The following is a 25,957-nucleotide window of genomic DNA, read 5'->3' as shown; positions in this document are numbered from 1 at the left end:
AGGGGGAGAAATGGGGATATGGTGCAGGGATTAAGAAGCATAATTGTTTGGTACAAAATAGACAGGGGGAAGTTAAGAATAATATAGGAAAGGGTGAAGCCAAAGAACTTATATGCATTACCCATGGGCATGAACTAAGGGGGGCAGGATTGCTGGAGGGAAGGGGGGTACTAGGCAGACGGGAGCAAAGAGGAAAAATATTGGAACTACTGTAACAACATAATCAATAAAATATACTTAAAAAAAACCCAACCAAATACAGTCTATAATTTTTTTATAAAATGGTACTAAGATGAAAGAAAAGTAACACAGGAATTTAAGTTGCAACCTTTATTCTCATAGCACTATACTTCAGAGCAACATTTCCTAAACTATGTTTACCACTGGATTAAGAAACTTAAATAAGTGTTTGTTTTTAAAACACAATTCAGGCTTTTAACTACCTTTAAAGGTAGTTACGTGTATGTGGTTCTCTGGAAGTGGTGGTGTAATGTAGCATTTCCCAATTTTAAAGTAATGCCTATTCATGGTTCAGTGGACACTAATAATACCAAAACTGTAGTTTGGTAAATTTTGCTTTAAGGAATTGACTATACTGGTATAATGAGTTTTGTTCTGGGTTTTCTGTTGTTGTTTTTAAAATGTATTTCATGAGTTAGGATAGGCCATTTTTTTAAAAAAGGATATTTTGAAATTTTTAATATTCCCAAGACTGTTGTAGGTGGACTAGTAAACACAGTGGTTAAAATTTTAAACCTATTTTCTTATATATTGGTTTATTTTCTATGCATTGCCTTTTCCATTGTAAGTCAGACATTTTAAGAATATGAAGTTAATTTTCGACAAAAATATATCTTGATTATGTAATTTAGTATTTACTTAATTGACAAACTGACTTTTTTTTTTTTTTAGAGTTTTGTGAAAGACCATTTAGAAGAATGTCGGAAATCTGATGCAGAGCAGTATCTCAAAAATCTCTATGATTTATATACGAGGTATATTTTTAATTATTAGAAAATAACAGATCTTACATTTGTTTTTTAGAAAATGGAGAAGTATTCAGGTATTTTTGAATAACAGTTTGGCAGATAGCAATATGCCTTTTATCATTAAATGCTTGGTTGTAGATTAGTGTGTAAGAGCAACATTCTTAGTACATTAATTTAAGAAATTGAATATTATGCTTTATATTAATGTATTTTAATGAAACAAAGATTTGTTTACCTTGTTTAAGACTTGAGAATTTTGTTTCTGATTTGAATTGTAAGCTAATTCATTGTTCTTTAATTTTTTTTCCTCCAAGGACTAGTATAATTCCATTAATCTTCAGTTAAAACTTTAGAAATTGATAAAGGAAGTGACAAATTCTCTTAAAAGGTCAATTTCAGCCTTAAGTCTAATGCGAGAGTTTGTCTTTTCTTTTTCTTTATCTTTTTTGGTAAAAGGCAGTGTTAAACTTCGAAATATTATATCTAAAGCTTCATACAGCGTTCGTACCCAGCCTGTTGCTTATTTTTCAGTGTTGTCATCTTGGGAGGAGGGTTTCAAAAAGTAACCATAATCTGAAAGTTTCTGTCAGTAACAAGATTATTAAGAGCCTATTTTCAACAATAGGAAACAGGAAATTAGAGAAAAGTTCACATGGATAAACGTAAAAGAGAATGATCAGAGAGTAGACCTTCAGTATTCTGGCTTGTGTACCATGTCATGCATGAATGGCATTAGAGCATACTTGAAGCCATTCTGCCACTGGTTGCCACTTCTAGACTGGTTGGTTTCGTCTCCTAAGTCATCCCTAGGAGTTTATGGCGGATTTCAAAACCATAAAGTTGACTTGAAACCTATATAATCACATTAACCAATGTAACATCAATAATTTAGTAAAAGTTGTCAAAAAAAAAATTCAAAACAAACCCCATAATGTTTTTAATATTCATTCTAGTTTATATATAACCCTATATAGCCGCTCTGTGCCTCCTAATAAGTACCTTCCCAAACTTTAAGAAATGGTGGTTTAACATAAGTTATGAAAGTCACATTGTAAAAATATATATTCTTTAGTATTGTTACTATCCCTAAAATATATATTAATCTTTTTTCCTCCTCTTCCATGAAAGAACCACAAATCTTTCCAGCAAGTTGATGGAGTTTAACTTAGGCACTGATAAACAGACTTTCTTGTCTAAGCTTATCAAATCCATTTTCATTTCCTATTTGGAGAACTATATTGAGGTGGAGATTGGATATTTGAAAAGCAGAAGTGCGATGATCCTACAGCGCTATTATGATTCAAAGAACCATCAAAAGAGATCCATTGGCACAGGAGGGTGAGTGTTTCTGTTAAATATCATTTAATAAGACTAAATATATTAAGAATTTGATTATATTTGAACAAACTTGTCAAATATTGAGTTATTGGAATTTTCTATAAAGAACTCTTTTTTTTTTTTTTTTTTTTTTTTTAATCTCAAATATTCCTTTATTTTTATTATTTTTTTTTTTTATTTTGGTTTTTCAATTACAGTTATCCCCTTTTCCCCCAATTTCTCTCCCCCACCCAGCCCACCCCCTCTCCCGCAATCATATCCCTCCCCGTTGTCTATGTCCATGAGTCTTTTATACAGGCTCTTTAATTAAACCCTTCCCTTACTTATCCCCCTTCTCTCCCTCTCCCCTCCCCCCTATTGACTTCTATTCTGCTCTTTGTTCTATTTAGTTCCTTTGTTTGTGTTGTTCTTTAGTTTCCTGTATTAGGTGATATCATATGGTATTTTTCTTTCTTTGCCTGGCTTATTTCACTAAGCATAATTCTCTCTAGTTCCATCCATATTGTTGCAAATGGTAGGAGTTCCTTCTTTCTTTCTGCTACATAGTATTCCATTGTGTAAATGTACCACAGTTTTTTGATCCACTCATCTACAGATGGGCACTTAGGTTGTTTCCAGCACTTAGCTATTGTAAACAGTGCTGCTATGAACATAGGAGTGCATAAGTTCTTTTGAATTGGTGTTTCAAGATTCTTCGGGTATAATCCTAGTAGTGGAGTCGCTGGTTCAAAAGGCAGTTCCATTTTTAATCTTTTGAGGTAATTCCATACTGTTCTCCATAGTGGCTGCACCAGTCTGCATTCCCACCAACAGTGCAGTAGGGTTCCCGTTTCTCCACATCCTCGCCAGCACTTGTTGCTTGTTGATTTGTTGATGATGGCCATTCTGACTGGTGTAAGGTGGTATCTCATTGTGGTTTTTATTTGCATCTCCCTGATGGCTAATGATGTTGAGCATTTTTTCATGTGTCTATGGACCTTCTGTATGTCCTCTTCGGAGAAGTGTTTGTTCAGGTCCCTTGCCCATTTTTTAATTGGGTTGTTTGTTTTCTTGATGTTGAGTCGTATCAGCTCTTTATATATTTTGGAAATCAGTCCCCTGTCTGTGATGTCATTGGCAAATATGTTTTCCCATATGGTTGGTTTCCTTTTCATTTTGCTGATGTTTTCTTTTGCTGAGCAGAAACTCTTCAGTTTGATGTAATCCCATTTATTTATTTTTTCCTTTATTTCTCTTGCTTTAGGAGATGTATCCATGAAGAGATTGTTACGTGAGATATCTGATATTTTCTTGCCTATGTTTTCCTCTAGGACTTTTATGGTGTCACGGCTTACATTTAAGTCTTTGATCCATCTTGAGTTTATTCTCGTGTGTGGTGTAAGTTGGTGGTCTAGTTTCATTTTTTTGCAGGTCCCTATCCAGTTCTCCCAGCACCATTTGTTAAAGAGGCTCTTCTCACTCCATTTTATGTTCCTTCCTCCTTTATCAAAGATTAGTTGACCATAGAGGCCTGGGTTTATTTCTGGACTCTCTATTCTGTTCCACTGATCTATATGTCTGTTCTTATGCCAGTACCATACTGTTTTGATTACAGTGGCTTTGTAGTATTGTTTGATATCTGGTGTTGTGATTCCTCCTGCTGTGTTCTTCTGTCTCAAGATTGCTTTTGCTATTCGGGGTCTTTTTTGGTTCCATATGAATTTATGGAGTATTTGTTCTAGGTCTGTGAAATATGTCATTGGTATTTTAATAGGGATTGCATTGAATTTGTAAATTGCTTTGGGTAGTATGGCCATTTTGATGATGTTGATTCTTCCCATCCAAGAACATGGTATTTGCTTCCATTTATTTGTTTCTTCCTTAATTTCTTTCTTCAATGTTATATAATTTTCAGAGTACAGGTCTTTTATCTCTTTGGTTAAGTTTACTCCTAGGTACTTTATTTTTCTTGTTGCTATAGTAAATGGTATTTTCTTTTTTGTCTCTGTCTCTGCTATTTTATTGTTGGTGTACAGAAATGCCTTGGATTTCTGTATATTTATTTTGTACCCTGCGATTTTGCCAAATTCACTTATTATATTGAGTAGTCTTTTAGTGGAGTTTATAGGATTTTCTAGGTATACTATCATATCATCTGCATATAATGAAAGTTTCACTTCCTCTTTCCCAATTTGGATTCCTTTTATTTCTTTTTCTTGTCTGATTGCTGTGGCTAGGACTTCCAACACTATGTTGAAAAGGAGTGGAGAGAGTGGACAACCTTGTCTCGTTCCTGAGTTCAGGGGGAATGCTTTCAGTTTTTGTCCATTGAGTATGATGTTGGCCTCAGGCTTCTCATATATAGCCTTAATTATGTTAAGATATGCTCCCTTTATTCCCATTTTGCTGAGTGTTTTCATCATAAATGGGTGTTGAACTTTATCAAATGCTTTTTCTGCATCTATTGATATGATCATGTGATTTTTGTCTTTCATTCTGTTTAGGTGATGTATTATATTTATTGATTTGCGAATATTAAACCATCCTTGCATCCCTGGAATGAAGCCCACTTGATCATGATGTATGATCTTTTTGATGTGTTGCTGGATCCTGTTTGCCAATATTTTATTGAGGATTTTAGCATCGATGTTCATCAGTGATATTGGCCTGTAGTTTTCTTTCTTTGTTGTGTCATGACCTGGTTTGGGGATTAGGATAATACTGGCTTCATAGAAAGAGTTTGGGATTTTCCCTTCTTCTTGGATTTTTTGGAACAGTTTGAGGAGGATAGGAGTTAGTTCTTCCCTGAATGTTTTGTAGAATTCACCTGTGAAGCCATCCGGTCCAGGGCTTTTGTGTGCCGGGAGATTTTGGATTACTGTTTCAATTTCCTTCTTTGTTATTGGTCTGTTGAGACTTTCCACTTCTTCTTGATTCAGTTTTGGAAGGTTGTATGTTTCTAGAAATTTGTCCATTTCTTCTAGATTGTCAAATTTCTTGTCATACAGTTGTCTGAAGTAATTTCTAACTATCATTTGTATTTCTGAGGTATCAGTCGTGATTTCTCCTCTTTCATTTCTGATTTTGTTTATTTGTGTCTTCTCTCTTTTTTTCTTGATTAGACTGGCTAGAGGCTTGTCGATTTTGTTGATTTTTTCGAAGAACCAGCTCCTAGTTTCGTTGATCTTTTGGATTGTTTGTTTAGTCTCTATGTCATTTAGTTCTGCTCTGATCTTGATGATTTCATTCCTTCTTCTTGCCCTAGGCTTTGTTTGTTGTTGTTGTTCTAGTTCTTGTAGCATTGTGGTTAGGTTTTTTATTTGAGATTCTTCTAGCCTTTTCAGATATGCCTGTATTGCTATAAACTTCCCTCTCAGGACTGCTTTTGCTGTGTCCCACAGGTTTTGGGTTGTTGTGTGCTCATTATCATTAGTTTCTAGAAATTTCTTGATTGCTTCTTTGATGTCATTGTTAACCCATTCATTATTTAATAGCATGTTATTCAATCTCCATGAGTTTGGGTGTCTTTGATTTTTTCCTCTGAGGTTGATTTCTAGTTTCAAGGCATTGTGATCTGAAAAGATGCTTGATATGATTTCAATTTTCTTGAATTTGTTGAGGCTTGTTTTGTGACCTATCATGTGGTCTATCTTTGAAAATGTCCCATGTGCACTTGAAAAGAATGTATATTTTGCTTCTTTGGGGTGAAAAGTTCTATATATATCAGTTAGATCCATGTGGTTTAGTGTGTTGTTCAATGCCTGTATATCCTTGGTGTTTCTTTGCTTTGATGATCTGTCTATTGTTGATAATGGAGTGTTGAAGTCCCCTACTATGAGTGTGTTGTTGTTGATATCCTTTTTGTGGTCTTCTAGTATTTGCTTTATGTATTTGGGTGCTCCTATGTTGGGTGCATATATGTTTATCAAAGTCATATCTTCTTGATGGATTGTTCCTTTAAGTATTATGAAATGTCCTTCTTTGTCTCTTTTTATTGTCCTTGCTTTAAAATCCATTTTGTCTGATATGAGAACTGCTACCCCGGCTTTTTTTTCCGGTCCGTTTGCTTGGAATATTTTTTTATATCCCTTTACTTTCAGTCTGTGTAAATCTTTTGTTTTGAGGTGTGTTTCTTGTAGACAGCAAATATGTGGGTCCTGTTTTCTGATCCATTCCGTTACCCTATGTCTTTTAATTGGAGCATTTAATCCATTTACATTTAAGGTTATTATTGACGTGTATTTATTCATTTCCCTTTGTACCTCTGTTCCTCTCCTCTCTTGTTTTTTCCTTCTTTTTTCTTAGAACAGTCCCTTTAGCATCTCTTGCAATGCTGGTTTGGTGGAGATGTATTCTTTCAGTCTTCCTTTGTCTGAGAAACTCCTTATTTCTCCTTCTATTTTGAATGAGAGCCTTGCTGGGTAGAGTATTCTTGGTTGTAGGCCTTTGTTTTTCATTGCTTGAAATATTTTTGACCATTCCCTTCTGGCTTGTAATGTTTCTGTTGAGAAATCAGTTGATAGCCTTATCGGAGCTCCCTTATATGTTATTTGCTGCTTTTCTCTTGCTGCTTTTAGGATTCTCTCTTTGTCTTGGAATGTTGCCATTTTAACTATGATGTGCCTTGGAGTGGGTTTTTGGGGGTTCCTCTTGATTGGAACTCTCAGTGCTTCTTGGACTTGCATAGCTTTTCCTCTCATCAGGTTCGGAAAATTTTCTGTCACTATTTCTCCTATCAGATTTTCAATTCCATGTTCCTTTTCTTCTTCCTCTCGTATTCCGATGATCCTTAAATTATTTTTCCTAATGCTATCCTGTAATTCCCTTACATCTTGTTCATATTTTTTCAATCGTTTTTCATTTTGCTGTATTGTCTGGGAGTTTTTCTCTACATTATCTTCTAACTCACTAATCCGATCTTCTGCTTCGTTTAGTCTGCTTTTGACTGATTCTACTGTGTTTTTCAGTTCAGAGATTGTATTCTTAAGTTCTTCCTGGTTCTTGTTAACGATTTCTATGTCTTTTTTTATGCTGGTGTAGTTCTCTGCAAGTTCCCTGTAATTTTCTTGGAGCTGCTGGTAACTTCCTTGAAGGTTGTCATAGTTGATTTTAAGGATGTCGAGTATATTGAGCTTCTTTACCACCATTGTTTTGAATTCCATGTCTGACATTTGGGCTATGTCTATTTCGTCTATCTCTCTTTCTGAGGATTCCTCTTTTCTTTTCATTGAGGGGTTATTTTTGCGTCTTACCATGTTGGATTCTTTTTGTTATTATTTATTTATTTATTTATTTATTTATTTATTTATTTATTGGGGGTGTAGTCTGCTTTGACTTCCCTCCTTTGTGGTGTAATATTCTTTATCGAAGGTCTGGGAGTTTCAGTGGTGCAGTCTCTTTGATATCCTGAGCCTGATGGTCTTGAGTTACCCTTTATGTCGTTTGTTTATGCTGTTCGGTTATATTTCAGATGTTCTTTGATAGGATCTTCCTTCTGGCTACTTGGTTGAGAGTCACTCTATCTGCTTTGTCTTGAGTTCTTTTGTGGATATGCTGTTAAAGACATAAACACACAGCCCAGGCAGGAGACCCACACCCTCAGAAAGTATCCCCCACTCTATCCTGCTATCGTTAGCCAACTAGCCCGTATTAATATAAATGTAAAGAGATTTGAGCTTTTATACTATAAGAAGAATAGATACGAGTTGTTTTTGGGGAGGAAAAATATAATTTTTGATAGAGGGGTTGATAGATTAATAATAGTTGAGACTGTGCAAGCCAGTTAGTAATATTTACATTGTATGTTAAGAAAAATAGAAGAAAAGGATAGAAAAATACTTAGTATAGTAAGAAAGTGGGATTGTATTGTATTTGGGTTTATATAGTAATTATATTGTATTATTTAAAGTAATAGGGGGGCTAAGCTAGACACACAAACGAATAAACCACTATTAAAGAGAAAGGATGAGAAGGAGAGGTTATATGCAACACGTTAGAGATAAAGTTTGTTATTATTGGAAGAGGTGGAGGAAAAACACCCCCCCAAAAAATCCCCAAGAAAATAGAAGAAAGAAAAGAAGAAAGAGAGAAAGAGAAGAAAATAAAAAATTTACCACAACCCCCCCAAAAAAAACCCCAAAGGTAAGCAAGAAAGGAACAAAGAAAGATAGAAAAGAAAGAATACAGAAGAAAGAAAGAAAAAAGAGAGAGAAAAAAAAATTGAACCCAAAAAAAAAAAAATATATATATATATATATATATACACCCCAAAACCCCCCCAAAAGAACCCCAGGAAAAGAATAAAGAAAGAAGGAAAGAAAAGAAATTATTAAGAAGAAAGAAAGAACAAGGGAGAAAAAATTTGGAAAGAAAAAAAAAAAAACGATGTTTTTACTCCGTTTTAGCCTTGGTGTGTTGCCTTCTTTTTCTGGGTCCGCAGCTGGTCTAGTGTGGGAGGTCAGAGGTTCTTGTTCTTTTGCCGGACTGGTGTGCGCACCCGGTTGCCGGCACTGCGCGCTACCTTGCTGCCCGCTGTAGCCAGTTGAGGTGCCCTTGCGCGCAAGCCCCTGCGCGCTCGGACGGCCCGAGAGTTTGCCCCGCGGTTGGAGCCCACTGCTGCCGGGCCGCGGTGGTTCCCCGTTCGTGCCAAGGTGTCTCTGTCCGCGCGGGCGGCCCGAGCGCTTTCCTCGGGATTGGCTCCCGCCTTCGCTGGGCCGCGGCGGTTCCCCGTTCGCGCCGAGGTGTCCCTGCCCGCGCGGGCGGCCCGAGCGCTTTCCCCGGGATTGGCTCCCGCCTTCGCTGGGCCGCGGCGGTTCCCCGTTCGCGCCGAGGTGTCCCTGCCCGCGCGGGTGGCCCGAGCGCTTTCCCCGGGATTGGCTCCCGCCTTCGCTGGGCCGCGGCGGTTCCCCGTTTGCGCCGAGGTGACCCTGCCCGCACAGGCGGCCCGAGAGCTCCCACTGACCCCGGGCCGAGGTGCTTTCACGCTCGCACGCTGCCCCGTGCCCTCAGTCCCGCTGAGCCGAGCTCCGGGAGTTGGTCTCTTGCCTCTTAGGGCAGGGCCAGGGACACTTGTGCTCAGTGGAATCGAGTGTCCGTGGGTCGCCGCCTCTCGCTGTTCCCGTGCTGCAGCCGCCCCGTTCCCTCACCCGTCTGGGTGGGCACAAACAGAGCCTGCGCTAGTGGTCTGCTTTCCGGCCTGGGGCCCTGCGCCCACGGGAGCTGTCTAGGGGTGTCTGTGCACAGTCCTCTGCGTGTTCAGTGGGCCCTCCCTGTGCCCGTTGGGGCACTGATCTTATGTCCGTTGGGGAGTGTCCGAGGGACGCCTGGACTCACGGCCCCGCGCGCCTGGGCCAGTGAATGAGAGCACTTCCCTATGTGCGCCCCCGCGACCCAAGGGTAGGGTTGAGGAGTGGATTAGCGCGCCCCTGCGCCTGGGCTCCTCCAGAACGGCCTACCACACCCAAACTTTCCTCCCCTCTCCACCGTCCACTAGAGAAAAATATAAAGGAGAATTATGTTCTCACTTGCCCGGCAGCACGCTGTCTCCTGTCCTTCAGCGCCAATGCCACTTGGTCGAGTCCCGTCTCTGCCAGCGGGCAGAGATCCGCTCTCCGCCTGACTCCTCTCTGGGGTAGCCTGTGGTCGCCAAAAATCCTTTGTGTGCTTCCCGCCACAGCTCGGGCAGCCGCCCCAGTCAGGAATCCCGTTTCGTCCCCTTTTTCTCCGCTATCCTCACTAAACAGGTTGTTCCCAGATGGATTTTCTCTAATCCAGCAGTGCCTTGGCTCAACTCCCGCCAATGTCCAGCTGCTCACTGAGATGTTCTGTCTGCAATTAGACCAAACTGCAGACAGGTCTCCGGAGCCTAAAACCGCAACCTCTCCTCACTCCTCCGCCATCTTACCTCTTTATAAAGAACTCTTTTAACTCAATTTTTGATCAAAGCCTGTTTCTTGAACTACCTGTTGAAAATGACCTAACATAACATGATTAGAATGTAAAGCAGAATACCAGTACTATAAAGAATTCTATAAGTTCTTTTTTGTCTTCAAATTCAGTAGTGTCTCAGGTTATTAACTAGGAGGCACATTGTTTTTTTGTTGATTGTTGTAGATGTGAAAAAAAGCAAAGAAGCCCTGAACATTTTAATGACTAATACATAAAATTAATTAATACCTTAAAACTTGTGTTTGTTCACATACTTGAAGAAAGTGATTTCCTATAAAAATTGGTGGCACCTCAGTAATCCAGACCACAACTATCTAAACTCCAGTTGATTCTAGGATGAAGCAGAATGACTTCTGTGGAGCCCTGTAAATCAGGGTTCAGAGTCTACATACATACACACCCAAATCAGTTTATTTTCCTATTTGTCATATATTAAATAATGATCGAGCAGAGTTATAATTAGGAATAAAAATTGACATCTGAAAGGCAGTAGCAAGTAAAGGAAAAGAAAAACTGAAGAACAATTATAAAAAATTTTTAAAAAAGGTTGACAATAGTCTGGAGCTATATATTCTAGAACAAAAAAATAAAAAGTCTAACCTATTAATGATACCACCATATAATAAATGTTTAAAGTGATCCTTAGTCATTAAGAAAAGCTAAATCGTGTTTAAAATACCTTGTTTAATAATACTGAAGAAATGTACAATATGTTTATTGAGATTATTATAACCATTGTGTTTAAATGTTTACATGTATTTTTAAAAGATTAAAAATTTAAAGTTTACTTTAAGCAGGACCATTTAGTTATCTGGAATACTAACTTACTTGGAATAGCCCACTTCCTCTAAAATTGAACAAGTAATTTTTGGTTACTGAGTCAGAATTGTAGAGATGAAATAGAGATCATCACTCCAAATCTCCTAAATTTTCAGATGAAAATCTGTTTAGGATTTAAGGCTTACTTCTCTTTACAGAACTAATTACTGGAATTAGAACTTGTAGGTCTCCTGGCTATTGGTATAATTTTGTTGTTGTTGATCTATACTAAGTTTGAGAGTATTTGAAATTGAAATCTATGTAGACAGAAGTGTTCTTTTTTAATTTATTGATATTATGCTCTAGTATTCAAGATTTGAAAGAGAGAATTAGACAACGTACCAACTTACCGTTGGGGCCAAGTATTGATACTCATGGGGAAACCTTTCTATCCCAAGAAGTGGTGGTTAATCTTTTACAAGAAACCAAACAAGCCTTTGAAAGATGTCATAGGGTAAGAGTAATTGTAAATTTATTTTATTTATATATGATTGTATATTTTACATTTTGCCTTGTTTATACTGATATAAATCTGCTCTCTGGTTAGGAACAACTATTTTTCATATTTAAAAAATATAGGATTTTTGTTTTTGAGAACAGAATTACTTTAAAATTATTAAGAAATACATTTGTAAATTGTTATGGTATGGTACACCTGGGTGAGGTGATGAATATATTTGGTATAGTAATATCTTTAATTTTCTGAATGCTGGAAATATGTTGTTTCTAAAGCCTTAGGTCATCCAGATGATTCTGGCAGGCTGTTTTAGGCAGAGAGAATAGTACAAAGACATACAAACATCAATCATGCAGCATAAAATGCTTGAAATTAAATATACATGCAGAGAGTAATAAGAGAGGAGGTTGAAAAGGTAGAGAAAAACTTTGTATATCAAGCTTAGAAATTTCGACTTGACCTTGTGGTTGATGATGGCAGCTTTAAAGGACATTAAAAAGGGCAGTGTGATGAGTAAACAGATTGATTTTTATTTCCTTTTTAAAAAATAACTTTGAGATACATTAATAATTGACATTCAATAAACTGCATATATTAAAACAATTTGTTACCTTTGATAAATTATGTGTACATTTTTAAAGCTATAACTGCAGTCAAGATAATAAAATGATTCATCCCACCAGAAAATTCACTGTTGCCCTTTAATTGATATAATCTCCTTTTCCCCTCAACTTCTATCCTCAGGCAGCCCCCAATCTGCTACATGTCACTATAGATTAGTTTTTTAAAAGGAGGGGACATTTGAGGACTAAGACTTGAAAGCTAAATAGGATGGCTTCAAGAAGTTAATTAATTTTCTGGAATTTTTTATAGAAGGGATTATAGTATATTATAGTATATACATGTGATTATGGCTTCTTTCACTCTGTATAATTATTTTGAGCTTCATCCATGTTGTGTGTATTAATTAGTATTTTCCTTTTCATTGCTGAGTGGTATTTTATTTCATGAATATACCACAATTTTTTTATTCATTTACCTGTTGATGGATGTGTAGATTGGTTCCAGTGTTTGACTATTATGAATGAATTTGCTGTGAACATTCATGTATATGTATTTATGCAGATAATGCTTTAATTGCTCTTGGGTATATACTTAGTATCAATATGGTAGTAGTCAGTAAGATACTATCTTTTTTCCAAAGTTGTTGTTTCATTTGACATTCTTACCAGCTGTGTGTGACTGTTCCATTTGTTCCACATGATTTCCAGCATTTGGTATGATGAATCTTTCTAATTTTAGACTATCTAATAGGGTATGTAGTGACACCTCATTATGGTTTTATTTTGAATTTCTTAATAACTAATGATGTTGAGCATCTTCCCATATGTTTGTTTGCCATCCATATATATTCTTTGTTATATTTTGGGGCATTTTTGAAATTGGGTTGTCTGTTATTACTTTTCAATAGTTCTATAATCTTTATGGCTTATTGAGGGTATCTGTTGTTGAGCATCTGTGAGCAAATAAGGGAGGTGAGGGTAGTGGTGGGAAGGGCTGTGGTATGGAGGGTAAAGGTTAAATGGTACATATTAAGAAGACCAGGAATGGTATTGAGTAATACCAAATCTGTGTTTATAAACAGTGGAGATTTAGGGGATTTTAGGTGGGTTATGTACTTCACTCCCAGCTGTATGTCAGATAATAAGCATTGTTCTGAGAGGACGCATGAATGGACACTGCAAGTAGGCAACAATCAATTGATAATAAAGGAAGCATTTATAAGAAGTTGAGAGGTAATTTTCTAACTTTTTAAGAGGGATTTTATTTTCTTAGCTAACTACTAATAATCCTTTTACTGAAGAGTTAGCAGCAGCAGCAGCATCAACATCAAAATGGACATTTATTGTTGGCTTACTATGTGCTAAACACTGCTAAAAGTATTTTAATGCATTTTCATATATTTTGTTCACCTCAAGGCTAGGATGTAAGTACAATTTATATTATTTTCACCTTACAAATGAAATTGAGGCTTTGTAGGATTAAATAGCACCTCAAGGGTTCACTCAACCAGGAAGTGATGAAGCTGGTATTTGAGCCTTTCATATTTTATAGTGCCTCAATTTATTATTTCCCCATCACAGTCCAATAAAATAATATATTTTTTGTTCTGAGTATTGCCAGAATAGCCTTTGTTCAGTTGGTGGCTCCAAACTTCTTTGTGCCCCACAATAAGAAATTCACTTTACATGGCAGCCCAGTGTACATTTTTAAGATTTTATTTATTTATTTTAGGGAGAGGGGAAGGGAGGGAGAGAAACATAGATGTGTGAGAGCTACATCGATCAGTTGCCTTTCACACACTTCCAAATGGGGACCTGGCCCCCAACTCAGGCATGTGCCCTGACCAGAAATCGAACTGGTGACCTTTTGGTTTGAGGGACAACAACCCAACCCACTGAGCCACGTCAGTCAGGGCAGCCCAGTGCACACATTTGTTATAAGTATATGTATGTGTTTGTGTATTTCTTAAAACCATATTTGTTTTTTTACTCTTTTTAAAAAATTTAATCTTTATTGTTGTTTTCTTCCATTACCATTTAGTCCCCTTAAACTCCCCTCTCCCCAGCAGTCATTGCACTGTTGTCCAGGTCCATGAGTCCTTTTTCTTTTTTTGTTCAGTCCCTCCATCTCCTAACCATCCCTGCCCCTGCCCCTGCCCCGTCTCCATCTATGAGTCTGTCTCTGCTTGCTCTTTAGTTCAGGTTGTTCATTAGAGTCCACACATGAGTGAAATCATATGGTATTTGTTTTTCTCTGACTGGCTTATTTCACTTAGCATAATGTTCTCCAGGTCCATCCATATATACTGTTGCAAAGAGTAAAATTTTCTTTTACAGCCGAGCAGAATACCATTGTATAAATGTCTCATAGTTGTTACATTTGGTTTTACTGTCTACATTAAGAGGGGTTTTGTTATACTTTATTTTCTATTGGTTCTCTCTCTTCTCTTCCATCTTTTCTTTCTTATCACAGTCCACTAATGGATTGCAATCCAGGTCAGAAAAACATTGATCTGATTTAAGCCAGGAGAGTTGTAGGCAAATATGGAACATTATATGTATGTGAGAGTGGCACTGGAAGTGGGGAAGAAAAGGTGTTAGTTATTATTTTGAATACTGACAACTTATACAAAGTTGATTGCTTAAAAAAAATTGCCTTTTTTTTTTTAAGGTAGACTTGAGGAGCTGATATATTTGGTTTTTGTTTTAAAGCTCTCTGATCCTTCTGACCTACCACGGAATGCCTTTAGAATTTTTACCATTCTTGTGGAATTTTTATGTATTGAGCATATTGATTATGCTTTGGAAACAGGACTTGCTGGTAAGTACATTTATCTGTGTTGAAATTTGTATTAAATCCTTTGATCCTGCTTGGTTAAATGACATGCATAATGTTTTATATATATTCAACTCTATATGTCAAATTCAACTCAGTGCAATGAATAATGTTTCTGAGCTTTTGTAATACAAGGATTTGTCAGATGCTGAAAGCTATACATTAATAGGATATTAATGGCTTCTTCCTTAAATTCTAGTCCTACTAATCCAGTTGCCTCCTTGACCTCCCCACATGTTCACTGTGCATCTCAAATTTAACATATCCCAAATGAAACTCTACTTTCCACCTAAACCTATTCCTCTCCCATTCTTCCCCATGTCTTTAAATGGCAATTATTATTTACTGATTGTTCAAGTCCTAAATTGAGGAGTTGCCATAATTCTCCTTTTCTTCAACCTTGATACACACTTCCAAACATCACTCAAATTCATCTACTTTTCTCCATCTTCACTGATGTCACTCCAATTTAAACACTATCTCTGTCTTCTCCTAATTGGTCTCCCTATATTCATTCTTGCCTCTCCAAATTGCTGACTCCATGCAACAGTTTAATTTTTTCTTGTTTAAGACCCTTTAGTGGCTTCTTATTACTCTTAGAGGTACAATAACAACAAACTTTATAGAAGCATGGCTTTTTGATCTGGTTCCTCATGTATTCATCCTCATCTCATAGGCATTTCCCCTCATTGCACTAGGCTTTCTGGTCTTCATTCTTTTTGTTCACTCAGGCTCTTGGCCCTTGGTGTTTCCCCAGCCCACAATCCTTTTTCTTCAGCTGTCTCATGTCTAGGTTTTCAACTTTCTTAACTAAGAGGTCACCTTCTCAGAGAGGCCTTTGCTAATCATCCTAGCTAAAGTAGCCCTCCTCTCCTAGCCTACTCATCATTTCATCGTTGAATTAACTTGTTTCATAGCACTTATCACAATGAAATTTTCATCTCTTAATGTCTGCCTCCATTCACCAGAATTTATTCATTCAGCACATACTTATTAAGTTCCTACTCCTGCACTCATGGAGCTTACATTCTTGTAGAAAAGGTAGACAGTGACTAGGAAGAAAAATAAAATTGAGTAAGGGACAGATAGGGAGTAGTAATGGGAGGTGAGAATGGGTATTCAGGGGCAGAGGGCTTTTTCAGAAGGATGGTGAGAGAAGGCCTCTCTATGAGGAGACATACACCAGACAGCTAAATGAAGTCAAGGAGTAAACTGAGTATTTGGAGAAAGAGTATTTTAAGTAGAGAGAACAGCATATAAGCTCTTGTGGATAGGAATCTTTTGTGTCTGAACACCATTATAGTCTATCACCTAGAAAGCACGTAGCAGACACTCAAAAAATATTTATTGACTGTATAACATTATTCCATAAAGTTTCTAACATTGAAGCAACATTATCTATAATTCAGTAATTTAGTAACCTTTTGGTTTATCGTTACATTGTTACCCATTTTTTATATAGTTGCTCTCATGTTATAGATAAGCATTTGTATCCTTTTTTTTTTTTTTGGTTTCTTAATTACAATTAATTCTTGACATCAAGTATTTAACATTTACCTTTTGCAGATGACTTTAAAATGTGGTAATTTGTATTGGGATAATTCCTCAAAGATGTAAAGATTTAAAAAGATAATGAAAAAGCTAGTATTAGCTAGTATGGAAACCTAGCATCTTCATTTTAATAGCAGTATTCACAGTTTGGAAGGGCTTAGAAAATTTCCTGGTAGGATAGCAACGTCCCTTATATTCATAAATATTTTCCATGCATGTATTTAGTTACCACTTACTGCTATTATTCCTAGTGATTATATAAAATTCTGTCACATATATATGTAAAGTTAACCATCCCTGTTATTGGACATATTGGTTCTCTTCAGCAATTTAGTAATATAAATAATGCTACAATGAAATTGTAGAACTTAAAGTGCTTTCCTTACTTTGAATTATTTTCTTTGGATAAAATTCCAGAAATGAAATGACCAGATCAAAGTATATTATAAATTTAAAAAATTTCTATACATATAAGCTGTTTTTCCTAAAGGGGCTTTCCCCACTAATTTACGCTGCTATTGGCATGTATGACCGTACCAGTTTTTCTGCATAACACTTAATATTCTACTAAAAACTTGAATAATTTAGTGGTTAAAAATATGTATACTTATTGCCTTAATTTTCATGTCTTTCATTAATAACAAGGATTAATATTTTCTACGTGTATAATGATTTACTTATTTCTCTTGTAAGTTTGTGTTGGAGCCTTTAATTTTCTTACCAATCAATGATTTTGTCTTTTGTGGGAAAATAAAACACCTTTGATTTTCATTTTTGAAACTTTGAAAACATCCTATAAAGAACTCTGGGTATTAAATTTTTTCCCATTTGCTGTGAATATTTTTCTTAGTCCTTAATGCCTTTTAATTTTAGCTAGAAACATAAATATCTAGGGTTAGAGGAACCTTAGAGTTTATCTATTACTCTGTTACACAAAAGAGGGAATTGAAATTTGAAATGGTCAGCTATCTTTTGGGGACCAGAATGTGAAGTGGTTTGAATACCATACTGAAAATTAAGAATTTACACTGTAGACAGTGAGGAGAATGAATATTTTTGAGGCAGTAGTGGAGAGCATGGTGAATGAAATGAATAAGTTTAACTATGTTGCATAAAAGATAAAGAGATTTGAACCAGAAAGCTAATAAGAAAATTATTTTAACTGTTCTCAGAGAGAAAGAGGCCCAGCTATAAGAAAAATGGTAGATAGATGTATTTGCATGGCTCAGGTGAATCATTGGGCACAAAAGAGTGGGAAAAGGAAGGAGAAAGTATCGTTTGAGAGGATATATTTATTGATCTATTTTTCAATTTCAGCAAATAATGAAGACAGAGTAGATGGTGAATATTTGGGCATAAAAACTTGGATGAATTTTGTTAGCTTATGAATGAGTTTAATTTTACTGTTCTGTCTATAAAAATCATTCTTAATTTACTAAAACAGTTACTTTTATTCATTTTGTATCTATAAAATCACACTCATTTTTCTGTTGCCAAGGTGAACTTCTTAAAGTATGACTCTAACATATACCTGCCTTTCAACTCTAGGAATTCCCTCTTCAGATTCTCGGAATGCAAATCTCTATTTTCTGGATGTTGTGCAGCAGGCCAATACTATTTTCCATCTTTTTGACAAGCAGTTTAATGACCATCTTATGCCACTAATAAGGTGAGTCAAATTTTCATTGGTATTTTAATAACAGTATTATACATATCTTTTTGCTAAATATTAGAAGTAATATATATTAGTAATAACATCAAACAGTACAGAAAAGTGTGAAAAAGTAAAGATTCTTTTCCTTCTTCCTTGCCTCCTATTTTTTCTTGCTTTTGTGGTATTAATTTTGGTTTATTTGAAAAGACTGAATCTGTCATTAACCTGTATCTGATGTGAAAGAGGACCTCTAGCTTATAACCACTTTTTGTAATATACAGACATCAGTACAAATTTTTATGAAATTAATAGGATAGATTTTGATGAGGCATTAAGGTTTGGTTTATATCTTCCTAGCAATTTATGTGAACTTCTGAAGCACATGAGGATTAAATTAAGTAATGTGTATCTTAACATGCTTTATAAAACTGTATGTGTAGTACTGTAATTATTAAAGAGGAATGTGTGTGTGTATTTATATATATATATATATATATATATATATATATAATTCCAGACATTTTGCTATTAATATTGATATACCAAGAAATTATTCTAGAAACAATCTCAAAGATAAAGATTACTTGTGATCTCTGATCATACTTTGAAAGGAAATTTACTTTTTAAAGAGCCATAATGCCACATAGCAAATAATTCACATAACTATTAGGGAAGCATATTTCTTATTTTGGGTGTTTTCGACATTTAGGTAGCATTTAGAAGGCAAATATGACTGTCAGGTATTTTATTTGTTTTTAATGTGAGAAGCTAAATACAACTGTTAGTCTCCAAATTTTAATTAGTGTAATTTACTGTGATCTTAAGACTGATGTTAGTGTGTGACTTTTCTTACTATTATACCAGATATTTATTAAGGAAACCAAATAATTCCAAAATTTCAAAATCACATTTTTATATTCTTAAGGGAGGCTTTCTCAGAGAACCAAGAAACAGATTTAAATCTTCCTTTTCTCCATTAAGTTTTACTAGTGTTACCACTATAATAAATACTAAATACAGTTGACCCTTGAACAATGCAGGGGTTAGGGATGCCAATGCCACCCCACCCCTGCAGTTTAATGACCACCTTAGCCACTAATAAAAGTTATACACAGTCAAAAATATGTATAACTTTTGACTCCCCCAAAACTTAACTATACTAATAGCCTGCTGTTGACTGGAAGCCTTACTGATAAGATAAATAGTACATTAACACATTTTTTGTGTTATATGTATTATGTACTGTATTCTTACATTAAATGAAGCAAGAGAGAGGAAAATGTTACTAAGAAAATCATAAGGAAGAGAAAATACATATACAGTATTTACTGAAAAAAAAATTCGCTGATTAGCGGATCCACATAGTTCAAATCCATGCTATTCAAGGTCAACTATAATTACTTTATTCTTTATGTTCTTTTTATTTGTGAACATATTAAAATAATGTGTATGTTTATATAAATGTATATAGCAATACACATATGAATATGAAAAACTTAGAATTGTAAGACTACTTAATGTGTGGTTTTTTTCTTTAAACATTTAATAGCTCTTCTCCAAAGTTATCCGAATGCCTTCAGAAGAAAAAAGAAATAATTGAACAAATGGAGATGAAATTGGATACTGGCATTGATAGGCAAGTTGTTTTACTTTTTCACTTACACTTTAAAAAATTATAAAAACACCATTATAGCACCATGAAAATGGTTTTCAGAAAAGAAACATCTATCTTAAATTTTCACCATTTGACTTTATTTTTACATGTTGATTTCATCCTTATTAGAATGTTATTTTTATTGGATCATTAAGCTTATTATTTCTGGAGGTCAGTGTGTTTAGAATTTCTTTTAAACCAGATTCAGTTTAAAAAAAAAAATTTTTTTAATACCCTCCCACTCCCCATGTGCGCGCACACACACACACTCTCTCCAAGCTCCTTAAAAATGATTTGTAACAGAGGGTTTTATTTTCATTTAGAATTTCCAGGCTTATATCTGAAATACTTTAAATAAATATACTAATTTTCTTCCCTGGCCAGTGTTGCTTGGTTGGTTGGGCATCCTCCCATGAACTGAAAGGTCATAGGATCGATTCCCAGTCAGGGCACATGACTGACTTGTAGGATTGGTCCCTGGTCAGGGCATATGCAGGAGGCAGCTGATCGATGTTTCTCTCCCTCTTTTTCTCCCTCCCTTCCCCTCTCTCTGGAATCAAATAAATAAACAAATAAACAAACTAAAGTAACTTCCTTTAAGTGAATGCAAACTCTACATTCAAAATATTTTTTGCAATATTTATTGTAGTTAATTACCTATTCATACTGTAAAGCAGTGGTTCTCTTTTTCTCTTTTGAGATGATGGTGGGCATGTATTTATTGATGATTATAATAGCTACCATGTATCAAGCATTTGTTGTGTGCCAGACACAGTGAAAGAATCTTTGCTTGTATTATTTTGTTTATTACGTAGGAGGTATCTTTTTATTTTACCGATGAGGAAATGGAAGCTTAAAAAATTAAGCAATTTGCTCAAGATCATTCAGTTAATGTTGGTACAGCTGAGACTCATTCTAATACCCATTGTACTAGGTTCAGTCATATCTTTTTTATCTGCTGTAATTCAACTCCTTTTTCATCTATTTAATAAAGCATATTTGAATGCAAGTTAGTTATCATGTTCTTATAAAGAAAACCTGGAATCCACCCTATTTTATTGACAAGTAAATAGCCCTAGCTGAGGTGGCTCAGTGGATTGAGCATTAGCCTGCAAACTGAAATATCACAGTTTGATTCCTGGTTAGGGTACATGCCTGGTTTGCTGGCCAGGTCCCCAGTTGGGGGCGTGCAAGAAGCCACAGTGCTTCTCTCACACATGGACGTTTCTCTTTCTTACTCCCTCTCTCTCTAAAAATAAATAAAAATTTTAAAAAATTTTTAAAAATTTTAAAAGTATATTTTTACTTTATTAGTGGTAACAAACTTGCCCCCTCAACTCTCTTACCTTCTCATTAAGATCAAGAACTGCCGTAGAGTATGTGATAATAAGGGAAAGAAAAATAAAATGGAAAAATAAAACTGAAAAAAATAAGGATATTATAGAATTAATTACTGAGACTAGTTTACTGAAGAATTAAGTGCTTAGAAGAATCCTAAAAACTGGTCTGTCCCGTTGTTTTCAGTCAGGACCACATGAGATTACACATATACAGAATTTCTTTTAATAAAATTATGTAAAGGTATACATTATATACATTATAATCATCACTTCAAGAAAGTATGTATTTTTATAACATAAATCCTTCATACTAACTTATTTCTTTTTGCTTTGCCTCAGAACACCTGAAAATCATATTTGGGAGGTTGGGAAGTTGAATATGTTAAGCCTTCAAAAGTATAGGAAATAGAAATTTCCTAGTTGCCTTTTAATATGTATTAGGTAATTTCTTTTCATCTTCCCACGTAAGCCTTAGTCTCAAAGTCTTTGCATTAGTTGTCTAATTGAGGACACAGTGGTCTGGGGTGGGCTCTTGAATGTGAACTTCCAATTCTGCTTTACCCTTGAACGGTGAGGCCAAGAGATGAACTCAGCATTCACCTGCATTCCTCCTGATATTTTCCAACCAATGCCCATCTACTGTTAGGCCAGATTCTCTTTGCCTTTGAAGCTCACATCATCTTTCCTTTCTTTTTGCTGTTGTCTCTCACTCATTTATGTCAGTTTCCTAAATTTATTGAGGATTTGGGCATCTGACTCACAACATTTTTCTGTAAATCTTAGGTCTTAGGTTATTTCCACCTCCATGTGTACGACACAGTCATTTTCTTGATCACCTCCACTTTAGCTGCCTACTTTCATATCCTGTTAGACCTTGTTATCATTGGTAACAAAAACCTTGAACCTGAATAATTCCACTCAGTGCTCAAAACTTCCTATTCTTCCAACTACATATACCTGCTTTCTGACCTCAGAGGGAACTCTTTATCTTTTGCTAATCTGTTTTTATTTTCCTAGTTTTACTTGATTCATTATTGTGCTTAGATTGCTTGGTCCATCCTTGAACTACTCATAATTACTCTGAAACCATTTTTCTTAACCGTAACTGTCTTAAATGTCCTCAACTCTGAATCAGTACAGTTTTTTATTTCCATAACTAGGTGGCTGATTACTATTAGAGAATATCATAAAACTCAAAGTTATTAGTGCTATTATAAACCTGTGCTCTTACTTCTCAGCTGGGCCTTCAGTATAACTTGCCCCCAGCCTTCTGCTTGTCTTAGACTGTGAAATGCATGTTCTTCTCACCTGTTTTTCCAAACTTTAGCCGTTCTGTTTAAGCCCTCTCTTTTCCCTTTCCTAAACATTCTTTATATATAGTTGTTAAGAAAGTAAATCAGTGACAGGCTTCTGATAGTTTAAAGATTTAAATGAAGTATTGGGCAAACGAATTTTTACCCTGTTTTGAGCACAAAGCTCATAAAACCAAGAGTTCTTTGACAACAAGACCTAGATTTTATTTTTTCTAAAATCTAAACTCTACCAATAGTAAAATAGTTCTATGGTGATATTAAACTAAATAATTTTAATTTAATTTAGTATAAATAATAAAAATAAATTGATCAAATATATGCTTTTCTCAATTCTTTAGGACATTAAATTGTATGATTGGACAAATGAAGCATATCTTGGCTGCAGAACAAAAGAAAACAGATTTTAAGCCAGAAGATGAAAACAATGTTTTGATTCAGTATACTAATGTGAGTAAAATGATTTGATAATGCTAGTAATAACCAGCTTTCTTCAGACGTTTGTTATCATGTTACTATAGTCTTAAGTTTTTTTCTTTTTACACTTAGAGAATAATGAGAAACAATATATATTGTATCATTAGCTAACATGATACACATTTCTATGTAATAAGTGTAGAAAAAATTTTACAGGCCTGTGTTAAAGTCTGTGCTTATGTAAGAAAACAAGTGGACAAGATTAAAAATTCCATGGATGGGAAGAATGTGGATACAGTTTTGATGGAATTTGGAGTACGTTTTCATCGACTTATTTATGAACATCTTCAACAATATTCCTACAGTTGTATGGGTGGCATGTTAGCAATTTGTGATGTAGCTGAATATAGGAAGTGTGCCAAAGACTTCAAGGTATGTTTTCACAATTATCAAACTTATAACTAAGCTCAAGAACATGTCGGACCATTAAAAATCTGTCCTGACTTATCATTTGTGAAAAATGTATAACTTTTATTGATGCTGTAGTGAGAATAAGATTTCCTAACAGAAAAAGTATTGTTTTAATCATATTTCCATATTAACACATTTTGCTTCATGCTTTGGTTTAGACAAAGCCATATTTCTTTCCCACAGTCCAAATGACCTTGTTGACTACCGTCACTAATGCTGTATATGTTACACATGAGCAAAATGTTTTCTTCATCTCTCTGAAATCACATTTTCTTAAGGTTTAAATTATTTAAGAAAAGTACTAAATTAGTGATAACTAATTCTAGTCCACAGAAGTATAAATGATTGTTATAGTGAAGAAAATTGACAAAATATTAATTTTTTCAAAGATTATAGCCAAGTTTATGTAATAACTGACATATTTGACTTTTAACATATTGAACCCTCCCACATTAATAAATCCTGACCAGTAGTATATACGTGAGAATAATTTACTGATTATAAAACTGTAAATTATTTTGTTTCAATATTTTTTTTTCTTCTCTTATCTCAATTTAGATTCCACTGGTATTACAGCTTTTTGATACTCTGCATGCACTTTGCAATCTTCTCGTAGTTGCCCCAGATAATTTAAAGCAAGTCTGCTCAGGAGAACAACTTGCTAATCTGGACAAGAACATTCTTCACTCCTTTGTACAACTTCGTGCTGACTATAGATCTGCCCGCCTTGCTCGACATTTCAGCTGAGATTGAATTTATAACGGAAATGTGTTGTACTTCAGCGGGCCTTGGTTGATAGAAAGCACAGGAGACTTCTTATGACATAGCCAACACTTTATGGAAAAATGACTGTTTGGATAAACAGCAGCCATACTTACCCTTGAGATGTTTTTTTGAAATTTGGATACTACTAGCCATATTTTGTTTTTTTCCTCTTAAGTTGATTTTTAATACCATTCTTTGACATAAGTTTCCAGTTCTGTGAAACTATATCTCACGGTTTTTATCCTGGAAAATCTTAGTGTCAGAAGGCAAATGAGATGTTACCAGTTTTCCAGTTCATGTTCTTTAACATATTCCATTGGGAAATTTCACCATCCTATTTTATCAATTTTAATGACCTTTCAGCACTGCTAATTGTTAATCAAGTTATTTTAGGTATTCCTAGAGAACTTTTTGCCTCTTTCAAAAGGTTAACAGTTGAGCATAATTTCCTTGGTTGGTTGGATTTTTTCTGAGCTACAACCATACTTCTATTTCAAGAAAAATGTTATATACTAAACTAAAATATGAAATGTTTTATGTAGATATTAGGAATGTATTAGAATATATCTGCTTTCTGGGTAAAAAAATACAAAACAAAACTTAAAGTTTACTATTTCTTATTTGGTAAACAGATTTTAAATCAATGCTAACAAGAAATTAATAAAACTACCTTGTTTTATATTTCAGTTAAGATAAGGTGGAGGACCTTACCAGAAAGACCATATTTATTCATTATTTTAATATCATAAGGGAAATAAAAAAGTGAGATATAGTCTAAATAGTGCAGATGAGAAATATTGACAATGTTTAGCAGCAATGCAGTCCTTTAATATTTCTGTCTTAATGTTAAACTGGAATAAGATGGGATGGCTAAATATGCAGATAGCCTTCTATTTTAATAGGAATTGGGGATTGATACTCTTAAGTCTGGAATGAGCTTTGCAAAGTTTTGCTTTTCAAATCTATAATTTCTGTCATCATCTTTTCCAAGGCATTTCTGAAGCAATTCCTACTAAATGGAGTTAATTGAATTGGCTTAATATGGTGACATAATAAATCACTTATAACTTTTTTTTTTTTTTTCCCACTGTGTGGTTGCCTCTCACTCGTGCCCCTAACTGGGGACCTGACATGCAACCTAGTAATGTGCCCTGACTAGGAATCCAATCAGCGACACTTGGCTCGCAGGCCAATGTTCAATCCACTGAGCCACAGCAGCCAGGGCTCACTTATAACATTTTAAACATCAAGTGGAAATTTAGTAAGGCCATTACTCTATAAACTTGCTCTGTGAAAATGCGTTCTTAACTATATATAGTGTTTCAGCTTCCATTGTCTTGTTCATAATCTTATAGGAACAGGTAATTTTAATATTCAACCTATTCTTAGCATTTTTTTCCTCTTAATGTAAGCTTTTTGGCTTAATTTTGGAAAACTATTTTTTAAAGAAGGTTTCTGAACAGTTTACCAAAACTTTCAGGTCTAAAGGTAGCTACTATTTAAGTTACTGGTGACTGAATTTCCTTCATTTTCTGTTTAGCCCAGTGTTATCAAGGTGAGCAAGAGAAATGAAGTATGCCAACATTTATGAAAGCATTTAAGGAACTTGTGGCAGCTTTAGAAGGCTGTTTAGTTTTTTCTTCCTTAGCCAAGGGAGAACCAGATCAGGTTTGGATACTAGAGGAAGTAATATGCTTGTATGATACTATTGCCATTTTAGAAAGCTCTGATGTGAATTCACATTATACCTCTGTTACTTACAGCCAACAATTTTAAACCAGTAGTTTTACTGGTCATTTGAACTCTTTGTATACAGTGTCAATTTGTAAAAAGGCAGGGGTGGGGGTGGATCTCAAATAAAACATGA

The 25,957-nt window shown here is 35.1% G+C and overlaps 1 protein-coding gene across 1 annotated transcript in view; it reads left to right on the top strand.

Annotated features, from left to right (window-relative positions):
- Positions 1 to 25,172, top strand: part of EXOC5 (exocyst complex component 5) — a 63,126-nt gene extending 37,954 nt beyond the window's left edge. Inside the window, exons 10-18 of the mRNA XM_090270917.1 lie at positions 913 to 995; positions 2,118 to 2,327; positions 11,379 to 11,526; positions 14,805 to 14,913; positions 18,028 to 18,148; positions 19,683 to 19,769; positions 22,779 to 22,887; positions 23,071 to 23,286; positions 23,884 to 25,172. Of these exons, the coding sequence (XP_090127043.1) occupies positions 913 to 995; positions 2,118 to 2,327; positions 11,379 to 11,526; positions 14,805 to 14,913; positions 18,028 to 18,148; positions 19,683 to 19,769; positions 22,779 to 22,887; positions 23,071 to 23,286; positions 23,884 to 24,072 (1,272 nt within the window). The 3' untranslated portion in view covers positions 24,073 to 25,172. The remainder of the gene's footprint in view (positions 1 to 912; positions 996 to 2,117; positions 2,328 to 11,378; positions 11,527 to 14,804; positions 14,914 to 18,027; positions 18,149 to 19,682; positions 19,770 to 22,778; positions 22,888 to 23,070; positions 23,287 to 23,883) is intronic.
- The last annotated feature ends 785 nt before the right edge of the window (positions 25,173 to 25,957 follow it).

The sequence above is a fragment of the Furipterus horrens genome, unplaced genomic scaffold (assembly GCF_987537825.1).
Source record: "Furipterus horrens unplaced genomic scaffold, mFurHor1.1.pri manual_scaffold_3, whole genome shotgun sequence".
Classification (NCBI taxonomy): domain Eukaryota; kingdom Metazoa; phylum Chordata; class Mammalia; order Chiroptera; family Furipteridae; genus Furipterus; species Furipterus horrens.
This window is presented reverse-complemented; position numbering and strand designations above follow the sequence as displayed.